General features: G+C 38.6%; 1 protein-coding gene across 2 annotated transcripts in view; it reads left to right on the top strand.

Moving 5' to 3' along the window:
* The first annotated feature begins 9,978 nt into the window (after positions 1-9,978).
* The window catches only part of plod2 (procollagen-lysine, 2-oxoglutarate 5-dioxygenase 2), a 67,468-nt gene continuing 56,719 nt past the window's right edge, over positions 9,979-20,727 (top strand). For both annotated transcript variants that reach the window (XM_002938407.5, XM_004914355.4), the window contains exon 1: positions 9,979-10,198. In XM_002938407.5, coding sequence (XP_002938453.2) covers positions 10,081-10,198 — 118 coding nt within the window. In that variant the 5' untranslated portion in view covers positions 9,979-10,080. The remainder of the gene's footprint in view (positions 10,199-20,727) is intronic.

Below are 20,727 nucleotides of genomic sequence, written 5' to 3'. Positions count from 1 at the left end.
AAGTTGGCAAGTTGGAGTGATCACCCCCCCCCCCCCCCCCCAGCAGCCAATCAGCAGAACAATGGGAAGGTATCAAGATAGCAGCTTCTAGTAGGTATCAGAATAGCACTTATTAGTAAGAAATCCAAGTCTGACTTGGGACTCCTCCAGTTACATGGGAGTAGGAGAAACAATAGGTTACCTGAAAGCAGTTCTAATGTGTAGCGCTGGCTCCTTCTGAAAGCTCAGACTTAGGCACAATGCACTTAGATTGTTGCCTACACACCAATATTACAACTAAAATTTATATGGTAGAGTGAATTATTTGCTATGTAAACAGTGTAATTTAGAAATAAAAAAAATCATGACAGGATCCCTTTAAAGTACCTTTATAACTGCTACACAGTGCCAATCTGCCTCCCTCCACCTCAGACTAACTCAGAAAAACCGGAGCTGCAGGCAGTGCAGTCAGTAGGTGGGGCCTCACAATTAATGCCCAGTTGTGCCTGGGGGGTATAATGGGTAATCTGGCCCTGCCTGTACTTGCCCCCTGCCTTACAGCATTGCCAATGAAAACAGCAGAATGACAAGTAAGGGTAATGACACCAAGGGGAGTTTGGGGTGCTTTGGAGCCATGGGAAAAGAACCCAAAAGCACCCCAGGCAGTGACTATTGGATAGATTTGCAAATGGTGATGGTGAGAACCCCCTTTTTATCACACACAAAAAACTGCCTAACCCATAACTTATTTTTTTATTTTTACAATATATTTAGTCCAGCCTTACTCCTAGGGTTTCAAATAACCTTTAAAAGCTACATATACAGTTTACTTAGAAAATATATCTTTCTGCTGTTAATTCTCATGTCACAGCTGTGACTTTTTAATGACCCTCAGGTAAACAAATCAGAGCTCCATTGGTTGGCTGAGAAGTTACATCGAGAAGCCTTCCATTACTGTAGCTAGAGGGAGTAACCCTGTTAAAAAGGTCAAATGTGAGAATACAGACCAATTTATCTATGGCTTAGCAAAGACAATGGGAGTAGGTTAAAGAATACATTTATTAAAGTGACACATATTTTAATCTTCTTCCTCTTATATGAATTACATCTTAAAACATATAAAGATATAGGGGCTCAAAGCAGTCGAACACAGGCACTGACACAGGCATCGGGTTTGATAAATGTGTCAGTTGTTTAAAAGCTGATAGGAATGTTTTCAGAAATGGGAGAAATATTAAACTGCTGGGAATACTTTAGGATATTTGAAAAATCACTGATTTTTTTTAAATTCAGCCCCTCAAAAATATATGTATGTCTGTATATTCATTATAATAAAAATGTGGAAAACGAACAAGTTGATGCTATCAAAATGTGCAATAAAAAATGTTAAAAGCAAGAAAATATGCATTTATTAACTTTAGCTATTAAATAATGAGCTTAGGGTCATCATAAGCAACCGTCAAGCCTAATTATGTGATTACTTTGGCCAAATTTGTAACCTTAGGTCACTCCTGACCTCCTGAAGCTTTAGTGCCCCAGGGGAACTGTCATGTGCTTAGGTATGCTCCATTAATATTGCGCACAAAAGGTAAATCTGCCTTAAAGGTAGAGCAGAGTTCAAACTCATTTATATGAACTTTCTGTGCCTGCTCATGAACTGAAAGCACGCTTCAATTCTTGTGTAAAATGTAATGATTCTAAAGCCTGATATTTTTTCCCTTGTTTGTGTTTCTTTTGCACAGGACTCATTAACTAAAGCCAGCTGACGATGGCTGCCCTTCCAAGTCGCATAGTGTGCAACATTGTGGAGCATATTTATTATAGTGTGTAAGCCAATAACACTGTGAGGTCAGCCATAGCAACCAATCAGCAATTAGATCTGAATGGTCACCTACTGTGATCTGATTGGTTTCTATTAGCAATAGAGATGTTGGCTTATACAGTATAATAAATATGCCCAAGTGTGTACTTTGTGTTTACCTTTGGTTTCTATTTATTGTAAATACACTTAAATACACCAAAAAATGAAAGTGTATCAAAGTAATTAATATATTAGGTACTATTGCCCTGCACTGGTAAAAGTTGTGTGTTTTCTTCAAAAACCTTACTGTAGTTTATATAAATAAGCTGCTGAGTAGCCATGGGGGTAGCCATTCAAGCTGGAAAAAAGAAGAAAAAGGCACAGGAACATGGCAGATAACAGATAAACTACATAGATTCTCATTGAATTCTACAGCGTTTATCTGTTATCTGCTATGTAACCTGTGCACTTTCTCTTTTTTCCAGCATGAATGGCTGCGCCCATGGCTACACAACAGCTTATTTATATAAACTATAGTAGAGTTTCTGAAGAAAACACACAACTTTTACCAGTGCAGGGCAATAGTACCTAATATATTAATTACTTTGATACACTTTTTAATTTTTGATGTGATTATTCCTTTAGGGAAATGAAGGGATAATTAATTTTCTACAACAAAGCAAAGCAAAACATAGCCCTGGTTGCCTGTGGCTCTCCCTGAAGTATTTCTCACAAAAGGCATGAGAGCATAAACTAATAAAGGTGACCAGTGTCGGACTGACCTGCTGGGCCTTTTTGCCTTTCGTTAACATTTGCAAAAACTCTTTTCTAACTTTTTCCAAGAACCAAGGTTCTGCTTGTGTTTTTATTTACTCCCAGTAGAGAAAAAGACAGGACAGAGTTGTTTTTGGACTCTATGATGAGGTAAGCGAAAAGACAGACGCCAAATTTATTTCTGTAGATAAGCAGGCTGTTAAGTATACATTGCTACCAGGGTCAGTTTCTCAGGAAGAGTGTGCACAGTGTAAATGGGAGAGCAAGAGCCTTACCAACAACCATCTCAACTGTAAGCAGCCCAGTTATAGAGAGGTTTGGCTGTGCACTGCTGCCTGGCTCTGCTATCCTCCACATTGCTGTGTTGTACAATGGATGCCGGGAATACCATTGTTTTTCTGGTTGGCCCTTGCTATTAGGTTCTCTGGTGGGTCATTTGTATCCCCATTTAACACTGAAGGTGACTGATTTATAGCACAGAAAAAGAGATAGTCCTGGCCAGACTGCACCAAGTTCAACCATAGTGCTATATTGCATAATATTATGATACTATATTTTTCTAGCTGTGAGCTTCTTGATATGCTGAGGTATACTGATTGCTCTAAAAAAGGATGAATTTAAACAAGAGCTCTTTCAGAAAAATGTAGTGTTAAACCAGTATGTGAGAGAATAGGCAAACTCTAGCAGGCTGTCTGGGAGCCTGAGATTAAGTAGTATTCATGTATAGTGGTGGACAGCAGAAGGGGTGGTAAAAATTGAAAAAAAAATTAAAAAGATTTTAAGGATGATGTAGGGTGGGAGAAAGTGACAGGGATTTTTATGTGAGATAGCATAAGAGGGGAGGGAATATAGAGAACATGGCAGGTGCTCACAATTCTAGGGCTCATAGCAATGGATGAAGGAGGTCAGGCTGAATTTGCTGTTCTGTATACAGGTATGGGACCTGTTATCCAGAATGCTCGGGACCTGGGGTTTTCCAGATAAGGAATCTTACCATAATTTGGATCTCCACACTTAATTTTGCAAAAAATCATTCAAATACTGGATAAACCCAATAGGTTTGTTTTGCCTCCATTAACGATTAATTATATCTTAATTGAGATCAATACAAAGTACTGTTTTATAATTACAGAGAAAAAGGAAATCATTTTTAAAAATTAAAATTATTTGCTTATAATGGAGTCTATGGGAGATAGCCGTTCCGTAATTCGGAACTTTCTGGATAACGGAATTCTGGATAAGGGATCCCATACCTGTACTGCGCTAACCATATTTCATTTAAACATGAACTAAGAGAGATTTGACTGAATTATGTACCAAAAAAGTGCCTTGGATGAACTGGAAGGAGAATCCTATATAATTCTACTGAGGTGTAAAGATTTGATTCCCCCTGGTAGCACCCACTACTTGGTGACTTCTAAAATCTTATGTACTCATATCAAATATGCAAATGGGTAAAATATTGGTAGCAATCCTGTGATTGGTGTATTAGCCTGCCTTTCATGTTCCACCTTTAACATGTAAATAGATTTTACTTTTGTAGCTCATTTATTCACTGAGTCTCTACTGTAATTCAAATTCTGTTTCCTAGGAGTCAGCAGATATTTATTTGCTTGCTGTCAGTTCCCGGGGAGGAGGGTCATCTGGCACCTGAAGGTGTCCAACTAAGTAAACGTGAAATAATTAGCATTTGTACATTTCATTATGTTCTATTTGGGCTGGGCACACTGGAATCCTGCAGAAGCAAATGCTAGGGAAAGTTAACTTCAATAAAAGAGTAATCTGTATTGAAAGAACATTTACGAAGGTGCTGTTTTTCAGAGAGCTGGATCTGTTTTTACGGTATTTTCCCATATTTATAAGAAGGTCATGTGGTAGTATATAGATTACAAGCTTTATGGGACAGGGACCTCCTTTTTCTCTTAAACGTATTATTTGTTAAGCAGCTCCCCAATTTGGAATAATAAAACAGATTTGTATGTAATATTTAATTTAAAAAAAAAAAAAAAATCCTGGTTGATAGAATCCTGCTAGGGTGAAACTAAATTAAGTTTGTTCCCAGTAGATCAGAAAGGGACATGCAAGGGGCATGAGGTTTGTAGGGTTTAAAATTGTCAGACTTATATGGACCCTTAAAGAGATGCAAAAATTGGCTGTGACTTACCCAAAAAGAGGCACTTTCATTACTCTAAGAAATACTAGAGACCTAAGCTGATTAATAATGGCCTGACCTCTAAGTGGCCTGGGTCCAGACCATTACCATTCAGGACAATGGAGAGGCAATTGTGGACATTTTAAACAAAAACATATCCTCTACACCAGGGATCCCCAATTGTAAAAATGTAAAAATACTTGCAACACAAGCATTGTAAAAGTTCATGGAGGTGCCAAATAAGGGCTAAGATTGACTATTAGGTAGCCTATATGCACACTATCAGCTTACAGGCTTGGCTGATAAAAAAAACATATCCGTGGTGCCAATTATATTAATTGGGGGAAAAGGTATCTGCTATAGGAAGGCTGATAATGTTTGTTTGAAAAAGTGACAATCTTAGCATTCGTGCTGGCACTTTTCATGATGCTTCTCATTATTTGTTGATAGCCATCTTCACTGAAAACCAGGGGTTTGGATCAATATATCCCTTGTTGCTGTCCTAAAAGCATAAGTAAATCAGTCCCAAATTAAAATCCAATAAAATCCAATGCTTTTTTGCTTTTGGGACTGTTGGTGTTGTAACAATTTGTATGTAAATGGTGTTTTGTGAGTTTACCATATATTTTATTGATTATTTCTATCGATGAAAGTTATTAGGCAGAGTGGCATGACAGTGGCACCAGTAAGCAGCAGGATGGAGAATTAGAGATGGTATGAGATGTGTCCTCTCACACGTAGGCCCACAGAAGCACTGCCTTCCTATTCCTTTATGTACTCAGCTTCTTCCCCTCATGAATTACCTGTTATTCCTTGGTTAGAACAGGACAAAACTTTCAGAAGTCATGAATCCAGCAAACAAATTATTCACTGGCAGAAGGGCCGATGCTTTGCTCTGATCCTTGGCTTCAGATCTGGGCAGAACAAGTTTTTTTCTTTAAACTGGAGAAACGTGATGCACAGCAACTAAAACTGGCACCCCTGACAGCTGCCTTAGGTAAGAGCCTGTTCCTAAGAAAAGGGGCACAAATAGGTCACGTAAATTCTAGCTGTTACTTGTTATATGTCTGACTCTGGTGAGCGGAGGAGCCTGCCAGTGCTCTGCGCCTCATGTTTCTGTAGTCACATCACACACACAGGATAGACTGAGGCCCGAGACAGCATGGGGCCAAACACACACAGCTTTTAGAATCTGACTGGTGATGGGAAGCTGACAGACCATTTGCAGAGAATGTTTGGGGAGCTTTAGATTCACTGGCCTTTATATATAAGGAGCATTGGAAAAATTTGGCACCAGTGTAAAAACCCACGATATACCCATCAAATAACAACCAGTTAGATTATAATTTTAATCTATATGGTGAAAAGCTTTTAGCTGTTGGAAGTTTCTCCCGCTTAGTCATTGGTTTACACCTTAAAGGGGTAGTTCATCTTTAACTAATAATTAACTATAGGTATGATGTAGACAAGGCAAGCATATTACAAATACTTTGGGATTTGTTTAGATTTTTGGGCGGGGTGTTGCTAGTATAAAAGCCGAAATTCTAAATTAAAAATCAGAATATCAGTTCTTTACGTTATAAGGAACTGCTTTTTGACGCACCTGTGCAACTTCAGGGGTGCTGCCATCTGAGTTTCTCAACTCACCTCATAGCAGCAGCCACTGACCTTTGTTATTCAGTAAGGAGCATTTACTGGTTACCTGTTCAAAAGCAAATCCCTATCACATTCACATACAGTATGGTCACTTTTATTAGCAGCCAATAAACCTGCCTGTATATTTTAAGATTACCTGGAAGAACCCATGCATGGGTAAAGCATTCAGACTCCTTGAAGATAGTACCCTGGCAGTTATACCAACCGCTGCACCAACATGCTGTCCTACAAATCGTTGTGTTTTAATAAAAGATAAATAATGATAAGTACCCTGCAGGCTGATCTAATGAAACTGTTTCTGGTTTTTAGCTATATATAAGATATACTGGTATATCAGAATCTAACCTATTGCTTGACCTGATACACTGTGAAGTGAAAAAACAAACAAATGAAAGGCATGATGGTGTGCTGTTTCTTCATGTATTGCTTTCAGCCATGCACAGGGAATCACCATAATGCCATAAATTTTGGCCTTTGACCTTTCTGTGGCCATCAGAGTTATGCAGGTAGCCCACAGGTGCATGTGTGTATGTGCTGCTCTGTCCATTTGGAATGCCAGCCCTGAATTCCTCCAGAGAGAATCCTCCCTCACTCTCTCAAAAATAAACTCTCTTGGAAACCCAGTTTGGGCAATTATAATGCAGTGACAACCACCTACAGCACTCAGTATTCTCTCAGGAATACTTATGGACCTATATCCTCTTTTTAGCACTCATCACTTAGGAGCGTATTTATTAACATGGAGACAAACATCACCGGTGATGTTGCCCAAAACAACTGATCAGCAAATAAATTTGAATGGTCACAAGTTAGAACAAAAAGATCTGATTGATATGGGCAATAACCAGTGATATTTGTCTCCAACCTTAATAAATACATCTGTGAGTCTTGAATGCAACTGTATTTTGTATTTATTTATGTTTTGTTATTATATTTATTCTATTAATGCTAATATTATAATGTAATAATATAAAATTCTGCTGTACAGTGATGCGTTTGTAAGTATAGTGCTAAATAAAAATATAAATACATACATACGTGTGTCTTTTTATACACTTTGTTGTAAATTAGAGCTGTCAACCTCTTTCTTGGAAGCTATTGGAAATTTTAACTCTCAGCAACTTCCAACAGCCATGGAACATGTTGTCTTCAATGGATTTACATTAAAGGGGCATCGATAACAGACTGGGACAAAGGAAATACAGTAAGTTACATAATGTCATTATAATGCAGGTGACTCACTACATTTCAGGGACTATGGGAAGAAACCAGAGATGTCTTTCTCAGTGCACATGTAGATGTTGGAGAAACAAAGTATGTGGAAAACTCATATAAAGTGCTGGAAGCACAGACATGTCTGCACCAGGGCAAAAAATAACCTCTGGGGAGGGACTTGTGGGATTGTGTGTATAAAAAGGCAAGGAGTCAACACTATAAATATCTGTCATTTACTTTCCACCTAAAGCCTTCTGCCAGTAGTACAGAAGACAAAACTGGGAGTTACAGGGATTCATACCAGTCCCCATAACATGAAGATGATCTATTCTGCAGACATATTTTGAGAATTTGCTACTGAATTGCATCTTTCTGACAACCAGAGGCTAAGTATTATGGCCCCACACTATTTATATAGTTCATTGTTGCCTGCATGGGGGGTTGTCTCACCCTTGCAACTGGTAAGTATAGCCTGGGTTAAACCTGAACCCTGGGGCAGCCAGAAGCGTCACTTCACTGTCGGCACTAACACCTTGTAAGCAGATATTTGCACTTTCTGCAGCTGCAAATCCCTACACAAAACATTTCTCAGAGAGGTGAGAGTTGCACAACAATGAGTGACAAGGCACATTTTCACACTCAGAGGTGCCAGTAGTGCCTTTCTATCTCCTGCCTATCTAGCTTAGCACCCTGTATTTATCAAGCAGCTGTAGCTTCCTTTGTATATACCAATGATATTTAAATATTGCTTTGAAGGCTGAGCACTCCTTATACACAAATTATAATTACAATAGACTAAATGAAGTGTACAGGTAGTTGCAAGCAAATGGTTTGCAGGGATAAACAGCACATATTTCAAAACTTTTTCATTACATTCAAAGTTGATTTTAGGGTGCTTGATACAGGCAAAAGGAAAGCAGTAGTTTAAACAAAGAGAACTGATGGGGTTGTAGGTGTTAAGGAACCAATACAGCTGTTGCTGGGCCCACTTTTGTATACAGAGTAGGAAAATTCAAACTATGGGCATTCAGCTATAGCTGACATAGAGCTCCCAGCATTCATACACTAATAGCTGAAGGGCCATAGATTGGACTCTTCTAATTTATAAACTTAATGGTACCCTATCATCTGTCCAGCTTGGGGCCCCACACTGTTTAAACAGCACAGATTACAAGTTGTTTATTGTGCATTTTTGTCAGGCCAGCTGTTTTACCTCATGTCTCTTAAAGACACTTTCAAACTTATTTTGATTTTATAATGAAAAATAGGCTACATCTTCTCTGTTGGTCCCCCCCAGAGATTTAAGCCGGCCATACATGCACCCATATTATCGTACGGAACCTTATTTCGTACAATATTTAGAGTGTGTATGGTGGCTCGACGAGACAACGGATATTGCATGTCACGTTGATCGCACAGGTTAAAAGATTTTGATCGGGCGCCATTGAAGGCGCCCAAGCAAAATCTACATTTAAGGCTGAATGAGCAAGACGAGGTAGAATTTCTGTTGTTTCTAACTCCATATTTGACGATTCAGCCCTGAATTTCAATGGGGGTGGAAACGATCGTTATTACTACATGTATGGCCACCTTAAGTCTCCCAGTGGGCAGATTATTGCTAACGTTGCAATTGTTTTTTTATTAATTTGAGCACCCAGGGCACTACCTAATTTCCAAGTATAAATTATATTTTTATCCTGACAGTGTAGAAGCTTCTATCCATATAAATAACTGTTGGTAAGACATGGCTCTCTTCGGAAAGCAACTCGCTTTATTGAATGCTGACAGAAAATTTGCCAAACATTGCCACTTGCACAGTACAAGATGTAAAATTATTATTTTTTTTTTTAACAGAAATTCTTTTTAATTTATGTATAAGTAGGGATAGGGGTACAGAAAAGAGAAGGGGGAGGGAAGGGGAAGGGGTTACAGCCATAGTTTTACCATTTATTTCACAATAACATACTGTGTAACAGTTTTATGCCAATGTATATAGAATTCTGGTGTAAGAAAAGTACTGTCTGCTTAAAAACTGTGTAAAAAAACATTTTACTCCACTTTTTTCCTGCCTGATGCTGCCTAGATTTGTCCCCTTGACTTTAGGTGGTTACCCAAAGTTCAGAACAATATAATATAATGCCACACATTTTTCCATTTACCTCCTCCATAAAATACAGCTAGTAGCATGTTGAATGTACATAAAACTAAATATTCTTTATCTATCTGATGCACAAGAGGATGAGGAAAATGGGATAGATGTTTAGTAAGTAGTTTTTCATTGACACGTTGATGTTACTGTATGGTACACATGATACATGGGAGACTTGGGGCAGGAGTGAGCGGCCATAGGTTACCAGCCCCCCCCCCCCCATGTCACAGAGCTGTCCGATACACAGTGGGAGGAGCTTGATCTCCCTACCTCAGGGCTGCAGCTCGGTTCCTAAGCGCTCAGTTCTCATTCACTTTCAGCTGCTGCTCCTTTGACTCTGGGATAGCGGGGAACATGCCTCTGGGCTGTGTGCCGTCACCACTTTTATTGCTCTGTTCCTTTCTTCTAATCCTCTTCTCTCATCGTGTGACAGCCGAGGAACCTACAGCCGATGTCGCAGCGATTTCCCCAGGTAAGGAGCGTGTCACTGGCAGATTAACTATTAATTGGCCGCTTTGGGAGGCAGCAGTTCCCAGGGAGCAGCGGGACTGAGAGCCAAGTGCAGGCTGCAGGAAGCAGCTGGGATCAGATGATCATGTTCAGTAAGGGATTCTCTCGCCTGAGTGAGGGAGCGGGCAGAGCCGGGGGGACCAGTCCATCTCCTGCCCATTTAGGGGCAGCGGAGCGAATAGAACTTAATGTGGGGGGAGGTTTCTATATGTTTGGCTTTCTACATAACATGTCTGTTCTTTCAACATGTATAAGAACATTGGCTCAGTAATAACTACTTTCATTCATGTACGAGATCATGGGACCAGTGGGGCAGTTTAGCCTTGCGTTAAGCAGCTAAGTTTGTTTCATGAATGCCACTCAGCCTGTCCGGCTATTACAGTTTATAGCCCTCCATCTATTTTTCAACTTCAGCTCCAGCAGCCTTCTCATAAGGAAAGCCTGAGCGTTGCAGTTGGACAAGAGCTGGGGGACATACTGTGGGGGTTACAGATGCGGAGGAGCCACTGGGCAGATTTGCTAAAGGGAACTGATCATGTTTTACAGGAATAATCCAGGGTTTGTGCTCTGTGTATTCCTAAGGTGTTCAGACAGTGATTCATTGAGAATCCCATCCGATGTCTGCGCAGTACTCCACATGCCAGACTTTATTTACTTTGCACATTCCTCTGCACTGCAAGAATTCTAACTCAATTCAGATATCCCTTTAAAGATATCACTATACTCCTCTTAAAGACTCCTTGCAGTACCTCAGGGTATGAGCCACTTGTATGTAACCCTACAGCTGAACTAACCAATTGATCTGCTTCAGATAGCGGCAGGGATACCCAATCTGCTTCTTCATTATGACAATGTACATAGGGTTACAGTAAATATTTGTGGTATAAACAAACACACACAAAAAGCTTACTAGAATGGTGTTTTGTTAAACCTGTTCACTTTCTAACACTCTGATCATGTGTACAGGTATGGGGCGTATAATTCAGAATGCTCTGGACCTGGGACTTTCTGGATAAGGAATCTTTCTGTAATTTAGATCTTTATGCCTTAAGTCTACTAAAAAATAACTTAAACATTAATTAAACCCAATAGGACTGTTTTGCCTCCCAACAAGGATTAATTATATCTTTGGACAAAGAGATAAAGGAAATCATTTTTCAAAATATGAATTATTTGATTAAAATGTAGTCTATGGGAGATAGCCTTACCATAATTCTGAACTTTCTGGATAATGGGTTTCTTTATAATAGATCCCTTACCTGTATTATGTCCCCAAAATTCTTTAGTCCTTGATTATATTTTGGTAAATGTTATAAGTTGCAGTCTGACAATGCCTGGGGATGCAAGAAACAGGGCACTAACGTAAATGCAAACTTTTAATATTGTTACAAGTTTTAACATAGTTGCCGGAGGACAGTGTTTCATACAATCTGAAATATGCCTCAAAAAAACTCAAACCGTACAATTAATGTCAGGTCATAGTGCTCAACCTGTGTACCCTTCTGCCATTAGAGTCATTTAGACACCAACATATGAATACAGGTGGATCTCAATCCAGTGTTTAAAGGGACTATATCCCACTATATAGATAAGGAGCGTAGCCATCAAAGTGTTCTGTGATATCACAGACTGAAACACCTTGCTTTTGGTGTGTGCCATATTTACTCGTATGTTGGTATGTTTATGCAATCTGGTCATATTTATGTAGAACTGGATGTTTTAGTGCATATTTTGGGCCCTCCTATTGAGCTATTTGAATAGCAGATGGAGTGAGAATAATCAAAAATGAAAAAAGTCACAGCAGCAGTGAAATAAAATTAAAAAGTATAAATTTTATTAGGACATAAAGCCTAATAAACCCTCCTACTGAGCTACTTGGCTAGTCAAACTGCTCTGTTAACACACCACAGTCATTAGGCAGGGAAAGGCCATCCAAGAGTGCAGGGTTTGTGTCCCTAGCTGAGGAAATTTTATTTTTTATGTATTCATATTTTACTTTGATGACTATGCATGCTCTCTGTTGTTAACTTTTGGGCTGAAGACACACGGAGCTACTAGTAGCAGCTACTTTTTCACGACTACTAAACACCAGAAAATATAATAATGAGAATTGCCTCTGCTAAAACACATGTAGAGACAATAATCAGTAAATGATCAGCATTGTCTACTTTAGTAGCCATGACAAGTAGCTGCTACTAGTAGCTCTGTGTGTCTTCACCCTTTGTGCAGGCTTTTCTGACATGATTATGCTAACACTCATGAGGGTTTGACCTGAAGACAGTATCAAGTTGCAAATAAGTCTTGCTCATTTTGGTCAGAGTGGGTGACTTATCCCTCTAAGCCAGTGATCCCCAACCAGTGGCTCAGGGGCAACATGTTGCTCACCAACCCCTTGGATGTTGCTCTCAGTGCCCCCAAACCAGGTAGTTATTTTTGAATTCCTGACTTGGGGGCAAGTTTTGGTTAAATAAAAATAAAATTTACTACCAAATAAAGCCCCTGTAAGCTGATAGTGTGCATAGAGGCTGCCTAATAGCCAATCTTAGCCCTTATTTGGCACCTCCATGAACTTTTATGGTGCTTGTGTTGCTCTCCAAGTCTTTTTACATTTGACTGTGGCTCGCGATAAGAAAGGTTGGGGATCCCTGCTCTAAGCCATCAACCTATATAGATTGTAAGCTCTACATAGATTGTAAGCTCTATATAGATTGTAAGCTCTACGGGGCAGGGACCTCCATCCTCTTGTGTCTTTGACTCTTAACTTATTGCAACTGTATTTATCTTGTATCTATCTGTATTTATTGTTGTACTTTGTATTTATCTATTATTATCTTAATAATCCCGTTTGTATTAATGTATTCTACTGTAGAGCGCTGCGTACATAAGTAGCGCTTTATAAATAAAGATATACATACATACATCATACAACCTACCTGGCCATACAATTTTACTTTCCTGGCAAGGCTAGGGAAATAAATGCCTGCACATCTTGGGTCAGCCTGCATGTGGGTTGTAGGCTGGTGGGTTTGGTTTCAGATGGGGTATTTTTTTTTAACCAGCTCATCATTGGTTGGTAATGATCTATTAATTGATAAATATGAAATTACAACACGCAGTGTTTGTACTCTTTTTTTATGACTAATTGTTGTGGTTGGTATTGAGGGTGGGGTGCATATTTTTAAATGAGCCCTTTGCAGTTAGAAGGCCACTGAAACTTTTTACTTTTTTTTCTCCAGCTGGAAGTCAGTAGTGGTTTGTATTACCACATACACTAGGTCAGTGTCCTTTGCATGGCGTAGATGTTTGTTCTGCATAACTTTCCAGTGGATAAAAAAAAGAAAGTACTGTAGATTGCAGGAAGCGCATACTGAGCCGACTTGGCCATTTCACACTGCCACCAATACAGTATTTTCTTTGTTAGCTGAGAAACCCCTACCCTTGTAGATCAGAGATATATGGCTAAAGAAATGCTTTTTGCATATGCCAGAGCTGGAAATGTATAAGTAGGCTGATAAATGTTACATGGCCATAGTCAGGAGTATGAGCTGGAGCAACAGGGCAACTGAAGTGTGCAAGGTTGCTTGCTTGCGTTGTCATTTTTAAGCATGCCTGCTTGATGACAGGTAATTATAGGCAGTTTGATCCTCCATGGAGCAGGCCAAAAGGCCCTCTGTGCCATAGTCATGATAGGTCCAAAAGCATAATAGCTTTCGTCTGCAGTTTGGCCAATATATACGATATTGCTTGACTGTATGTATGATTATACCGTGAGAGTGACCAAATGTTTATTTATGTATGATTTTTTTTTAAATAAGAGAAAAAGTCAAAAATGAAAACCATAACATCATAGAACAACAAGCTCATTCTGATCCAATCGGCCATACTTGGTAACTCCTTTTAACAGCAGATAGTGACAATAATCTATTGGAGTGGTGGCTCCTGGAGGAAGGACATTTGGGTTGCCAGGTTTCTTGAAATATATTTTGGATGTATTGGTTTGCCTCTGTAAGAAGTAAATTGCCCTTTACGGTTTCCAAATCATACCATGATGGAAGAGTGGCTAATTATGTTGACCAAGTGTTTAAAAACTTTATTGTGTATTGTTATTGTTTTGGTCATTGTTTCCAACCAATCCATATGGAAAACATGGTGTAGTTTTTGTATTACCAGGTTTTACATATGAATTAAATACATTCATTAAACTTATGTGATTGGAAAGTCTCACTTTATATAAATACACATGTGCATACATGAACTAATTGTACAAGAAGACATCTCATCCTTTCTTAAAGTCATTAAGGGGATCTGCCATCACCCATCTTTCCACTGCCTTAAGACACTGTGGTGAAGAACAAATTGTGTAGCTTCAGGTGAAAATGCCTTTCCTCCTTTTAACAGCAGATAGTGACAATAATCTATTGGAGTGGTGGCTCCTGGGGGAAGGTCATTTGGGTTGCCAGGTTTCTTGATATATTTTGGATGTATTGGTTTGCCTCTGTAAGAAGTAAATTGCCCTTTACGGTTTCCAAATCATACCATGATGGAAGAGTGGCTATTTATATTGACCAAGTGTTTAAAAACTGTATTGTTATTGTTTTGGTCATTGTTTCCAACCAATCCATATGGAAAACATGGTGTAGTTTTTGTATTACCAGGTTTTAAATATGAACTAAATACATTCAGTAAACTTATGTGATTGGAAAGTCTCACTTTATATAAATACACTTGTGCATACATGAACTAATTGTACATGAAGACATCCCATCCTTTCTTAAAGTCATTAAGGGAATCTGCCATCACCCATCATTCCACTGCCTTAAGACATTGTGTTGAAGAACAAATTGTGTAACGATGAAAATGCCTTTCCTCCTGTCTCCAGTGTTCGTTTCTTTGTGAAAAAAGATCCATGCTACTTATCTATAATGCCTTCCAATATAGTTGTAGAGTTATTTAACGTATGCTAAATAGTGGTTGCCCTCCTGAAAAAAAACCTCAACTTTGATAGTCTTTCTTCATACATTATTTGTCCCACTTTTTTCCAGTTTAGCTCTTTATTTATAAGCATCAAAGTTTCTCAGTGGTTTGCATTACTACCTTATAGTGCTGGGGTCCTGAGTTTGATTCTGACCTTGATACTCTCTACATGGAGTTGTATAAATACAACTAGGCACCACCCCAGTGATTGTAATCACTTAACTACAAAACAAAAACTGTAGTACCCTGTTAGCCAGTTTCAAAAGTAATAATAAACACATAAATACAAGTGTATTGTATAAATGATACCTATATTGGCTATTGCAAGCTTTCGGCACTCCAAGGCCCCTTCATCAGGAAAAATACAAAGTTTGAAACTGAACAAGAAAGGAAGACCTATGAATTCAAATGCAAAGAGGTATTCAACACATTAACACAGGGCCTTAATTTGGGGTCAGGTTTCATGTCACGCTATCTGACCTGAGTGAATTCAGACCCCTGGGCTATTTACAACCCATCCTAATAAACAATTACTTTTATTAACTTCCTAATTTATTGCTTATGAACACTTCTCTGTGATCTAACAGTATAAATGTTATGCCATTCCAGCTTTCATTTGTATTTTGCCTGACGAAGGGGTCTTAGAGCGCCGAAAACTTGCAATGTATTTTTATTGTTTATTGTCATTTCTACAATACTCTTGTATATTGTATTTTTCTTCTTATTTTTAATCACTTTCCTGAAACCCCTCCTCCTTTGGTCTTCGCGCATGTGCAGTAGAGTGAAAAGCTGAACTTTAACAAAAAAAAGCCTGCTTTTTCACGCAACTGCGCATGCGTGGCCCCTGAGATTGCTGCAAAAGAAGCAGAAAGGAAAAAGATCACTTGCCTACATTTACCCCAGGCAGTGATTTAGCCTTTCCTTCATCTTTAAGACAATTCTACATTTGTCTGTTACACATAAAACCATGCTGGCTTGTATTTCAGTAAATTATACATTTATACCCCCTTTAAATGCTTTCCTATCACAGAATGAAAACTAGCAGGTCTATATTTGGGACTGTTATTCCCTTTTTAGGGTGAAAGCACATAGGATGCTTTATTGCCTGCATGAAATCTCCTCTCCCGTGAGTGACATAGCACTCGAAAATACCTTTACACTGAGAGCAATTGAAATTGCTGCAGTAAAACATATTAATTGCATATTAGCACAGAAATTCCTTCCAAGGAAAGTTTGTGTGACTAAGGGGCTGATTTACTAACCCACGAACGGGTCGAAATGAGTCCGATTGCGTTTTTTTCGTAAAGATCGGTATTTTGCGATTTTTTCGTATGTTTTGCGTAAAAACGCGAGTTTTTCGTAGCCATTACGAAAGTTGCGTAAAATCTTGCAATTTTTCGTAGCGTTAAAACTTGCGCAAAAAGTTGTGCTTTTTTCGTAGCGTTAAAACTTACGCGAAACTTCGCACCTTTTAAGTTTTAACGCTACGAAAAAGGCGCAACTTTTCGCGTAAGTTTTAACGCTACGGAAAAATCGCAAGATTTTACGCAACTTTCGTAAAGGCTACCAAAAACTCGTGTTTTTACGCAAAAATCGTATTGGTAACGAAAAATTCGTAAAGACGCCGAAAAAAATCGCAAAACATACGAAAAAGTCGCAAAATGTTCGTTTTCAAGTCGGAACTTTTCCAATTCGGGTCGGATTCGTGGGTTAGTAAATCAGCCCCTTAGTGTGTTTTAGAAAGTACCCTGGTGTGCTGTCACCCTTATATAGGCAAACTGTAGAGCTGATAGATTGTTTTTCTATTTCAAACAGTGAAAATGCACTGAATTTTCTTTTCCCCATTATCTACTTTTGCTTCTAGTGCTTTGGATGATAGGTTCACTTTAACAGATTATCTTTGTCAAGCAAAACAGTGAATGTCAAAGTGATTTCTTCAGAAGGTGGGTTTTTCTGCCCCCACCTTACCCAAGATACCTCATATGTAACATTATCTGGTGTTGATACAAGGCTAACCCATCTGGTGACCTCTCTTACTCCTGTTAAGGCAACACTACACTTTAATCTTCTCTGTGCTTTGAAAAAAAAGAAACACTGTACGTATTTCTAATACTTTTGAATTCAGCTTTTTCGCATTTTTCTGTATATTTATTGTAATAATTTGTTCTTTATTTTTAATATTTATTTTCTGTGTAGATATGTAAATCTGAAGTTTAAAATTTCTTTCTTAAAGGGGTGGTTTACTGTAAAGATTACGTTTAGTATGTAGTAGAATGGCCTATTCTAAGCAGCTTTTTAATAGGTCTTATTATTTATTAGCCAAGTTTTTAAGCTATTTGTCTTCTTCTTCCATCTCTTTCCAACTTTCAGTTGAGGGTTGCTGATCCCCGGCAGCCAAAAATCTATTGCTCCGTAGGGCTACAATTTTATTGTTATTTTTTTATGACTTGTTTTTCTATTCAGTTCCTCTCCTGTAGATATATCAGTCTCTCATTGAGTCCACTCCCTGGTTGCTAAGGTAATTTGAACCCTAGCAACCAGATAACTGCTGCAATTCCAGACTGGAAAGTTGCAGAACCAAAAGTAAAATAATTAAAAAAACAAATAATAAATAACAAAGACCAATTTCAAATTGTCTCAGAATATTATTCTCAAACTAAAATTTAACTGAAAGGTGAACAACCCCTTTCATAAAATGTCAGATTGAATCTGGTGAAAATTATTGTGGTTTTCACACAAAGGGCTTTCTTACACAAAGTTAATTCATCATATTTTCATTATTACCTGCAAGTTCCATTAGTGTGGGTGTGAGTTATAATCTGAGGTTCGGCCGTGATCATGGCATAATTGGGTAAAGTGTGTTTGTGCAGAATGCAAAGGCACCCTTGAAGTGACACTTCCTTATGGTAGGAGTTAATTCCAGCACTCACTGGCATCTGTACACTCTGTACAGATGCCAAGTGAGTGACTTGAATCGCTTACCTTCTACCCCGGGCTGGTGCCCCTGTATGGAGAGAAGAGCACCAGCCCGGGGTACCTGCAGCGCTTCCTTCTTCCTGCTTTGCGAGTGCGCGCATGTGCAGTAGAGTGAAAAGCCGAACTTTAACAGAGAAGTCGGCTTTTCACTCTACTGCGCATGCGCCTATGTGTAAGTCTTAGCGAAACGCAGGCGGAAGGAGGAAGCGCATCACTCCAGGTACCCCGGGCTGGTGCTGTTTTCTCCTAACAGGGGCACCAGCCGGGGTACTAGGTAAGCAATTAAAGTCACTTGTGGGTGCTTAACATTTTAGCACCCCCAAGTGACTTAGCCTTTCCTTCTCCTTTAAAATAAAAGTCTCCAAATACCACAGTAGTTACCTGCTATGTGTTACCTTGCTCTTTTAGCATTCAATACTTTTGTGATCTGCAGGAATTTGCTTTTATTATTATATATATTGTATAGATAGGTCATTATTATATATGTGCATTGGGGTATCTTTGGAGATGTTAAACTTTTTTCAACCCAACTCATGTAATAGTAAGTAAGCATTGTAAGTGGCCATATTAAGACCTCCTCCCTGCAGTCAGGGCTAGATAAACCCCAGGGGCCATAACTCTCATCTAAGCTTTTGAGGAATGTTTTAGAAATTGTTTTGAGTGAGCTTTGCTTGTCTTGCTTCTTAGTTACTGTAGCTTTCATCAGCCTATTGCAGTTACAATGAAGGCAAATACCTAATAGGCTGGCATGGGTCAGTGAGTCTGAGCATGCAAGAAAAGTAAGGCTAGTTTACTTGTACCAAGATATCTTTTGTGATAAAGGCATTTAAGTGAAGTAAATTGAACTAAATTGTACCAAATGGATCTATTTGTTGCTGTTTTGTATTTCTGCCGCTTTGGGTATGCCACCTGGACAAGGTTTATTTATTTTTTTCTTTGTGCCAAGGTGTGAGTATATAGAGGAGCATGCTGCACTTGGCAGGGTAAGCTTTCCAGAATAGTTGTATGCGGTTCTCAGTAGCAAACGGATTATGTTAAAATTAGACAATAACTCATTTGTTTTATTGCTTGCTTTTTATTAACATACCGATGCAGCCAAGTTCCTTTACCATGCTGCTGCGTTGTGTCGCTTCCACCATCTAGAGGTAGAATATAAGACTCAAAAATGGTGTCTGGACATAGTGAGAAAAAAAATGAAAACTTGCTGGCTGCAGCTGTAGTTACATTCACTGAAATTATCTACCCTATAATGCAATTCTTGGAATGTGTTTTAGTCAATGCTGCTCCCATATCTTGCCATTTAGGGGCAGTTTATAGCAATACGATAGAATTTGTATCTCTTATTATGTTTCAGTAAAGCAGAAACTTCATGACTGATCTCTAGACTTCAGACAAAGCATGACAATTACCTGCCTCACTTATAATGGCATGAATGGATTGTGTTTTAGGAACATTTCTTTGTGTTATGCTTTCCATTATAATTTTTTCAGGGTTATTACTAGAAAAAATGTCCAAATGTATGTCATTATCAGTAAGCAATTGGCTGCTCATGGCAGTGCATGTGCTGAAAAGTAGAACAGTGTGGCTCAGCTACAAGCTTGTGTCATGTAAATATTTAGAGAACTACTGGATTTGGAAGCATACTAATTCAATACAGTTTTAGTTTACACTTAAAGAATTAAGCGGTAAACACATAAATTCTACTCTCTAATCTCCTCCCTTTAGCAGATTAAAATAGTTTATCTGTACAAATGCCAGATGTTTCCCTGTTGTCTGATTGCAAATTTGGCTTTGACAGCCAACTCCCTGCTAATTGGCATTGTAATCTTTTACTAGAATAGTCAGTACATATACTACCTGCAGCTGCCAATATAAACAATCAGACAACTTGCCTCCTTATAAAGGAACTAAATATGAATATACAAAGTTGTAAAACCCAGATAGTAAAATGAATATATCAAACCGTAACAATTATATCTAGTTCTTAATTAAAAACAGGAGCATTTAATCAATTTACAATCATTTTTTTTCTCTATTTTTGAGTTGAGATACACTGCTACTAAAAGTGATAGATGCTTATCTGAAGGGGTTGTTCAGCTATAAGTAAAGGGCCAGCCTTCTGGCTTGAGCAGTCATAAAGGGAACCTCATGCAAGTTGAGGAACTCACAAAGGGTTTTGGGGAAAATAAAACCTTGTTAGCTGAGGTATACTTCCCCAAGAGATCTTTCTTAAATAAGAAAAAGTTTGGGAGCTGTGAGGCTGCAATTTTATTGTTTTTGTTACATTTTTATTGCTTATCTTTTTATTCAGGTGTCTCCTACTCTTCAGTCTCTTATTCCACTGCTTAGTTGCTTGGGAAATATAGATCCCGGCAACCAGATGATAAAATTCTGGAGGTGATTGCCAAGATCACCTCCAGAGCAGACTAAACTAATAGCCATGTTATTATGGTTATTACACTCTTAGCTTAGAGAAGCTTAAACAAGCTTACTGTCTGTACAATAATAGCTAGAGAGATAGACCTTGTCTTGACATGGTTA

The sequence above is a fragment of the Xenopus tropicalis genome, chromosome 5 (genome assembly GCF_000004195.4).
Source record: "Xenopus tropicalis strain Nigerian chromosome 5, UCB_Xtro_10.0, whole genome shotgun sequence".
Classification (NCBI taxonomy): Eukaryota; Metazoa; Chordata; class Amphibia; order Anura; family Pipidae; genus Xenopus; species Xenopus tropicalis.
This window is presented reverse-complemented; position numbering and strand designations above follow the sequence as displayed.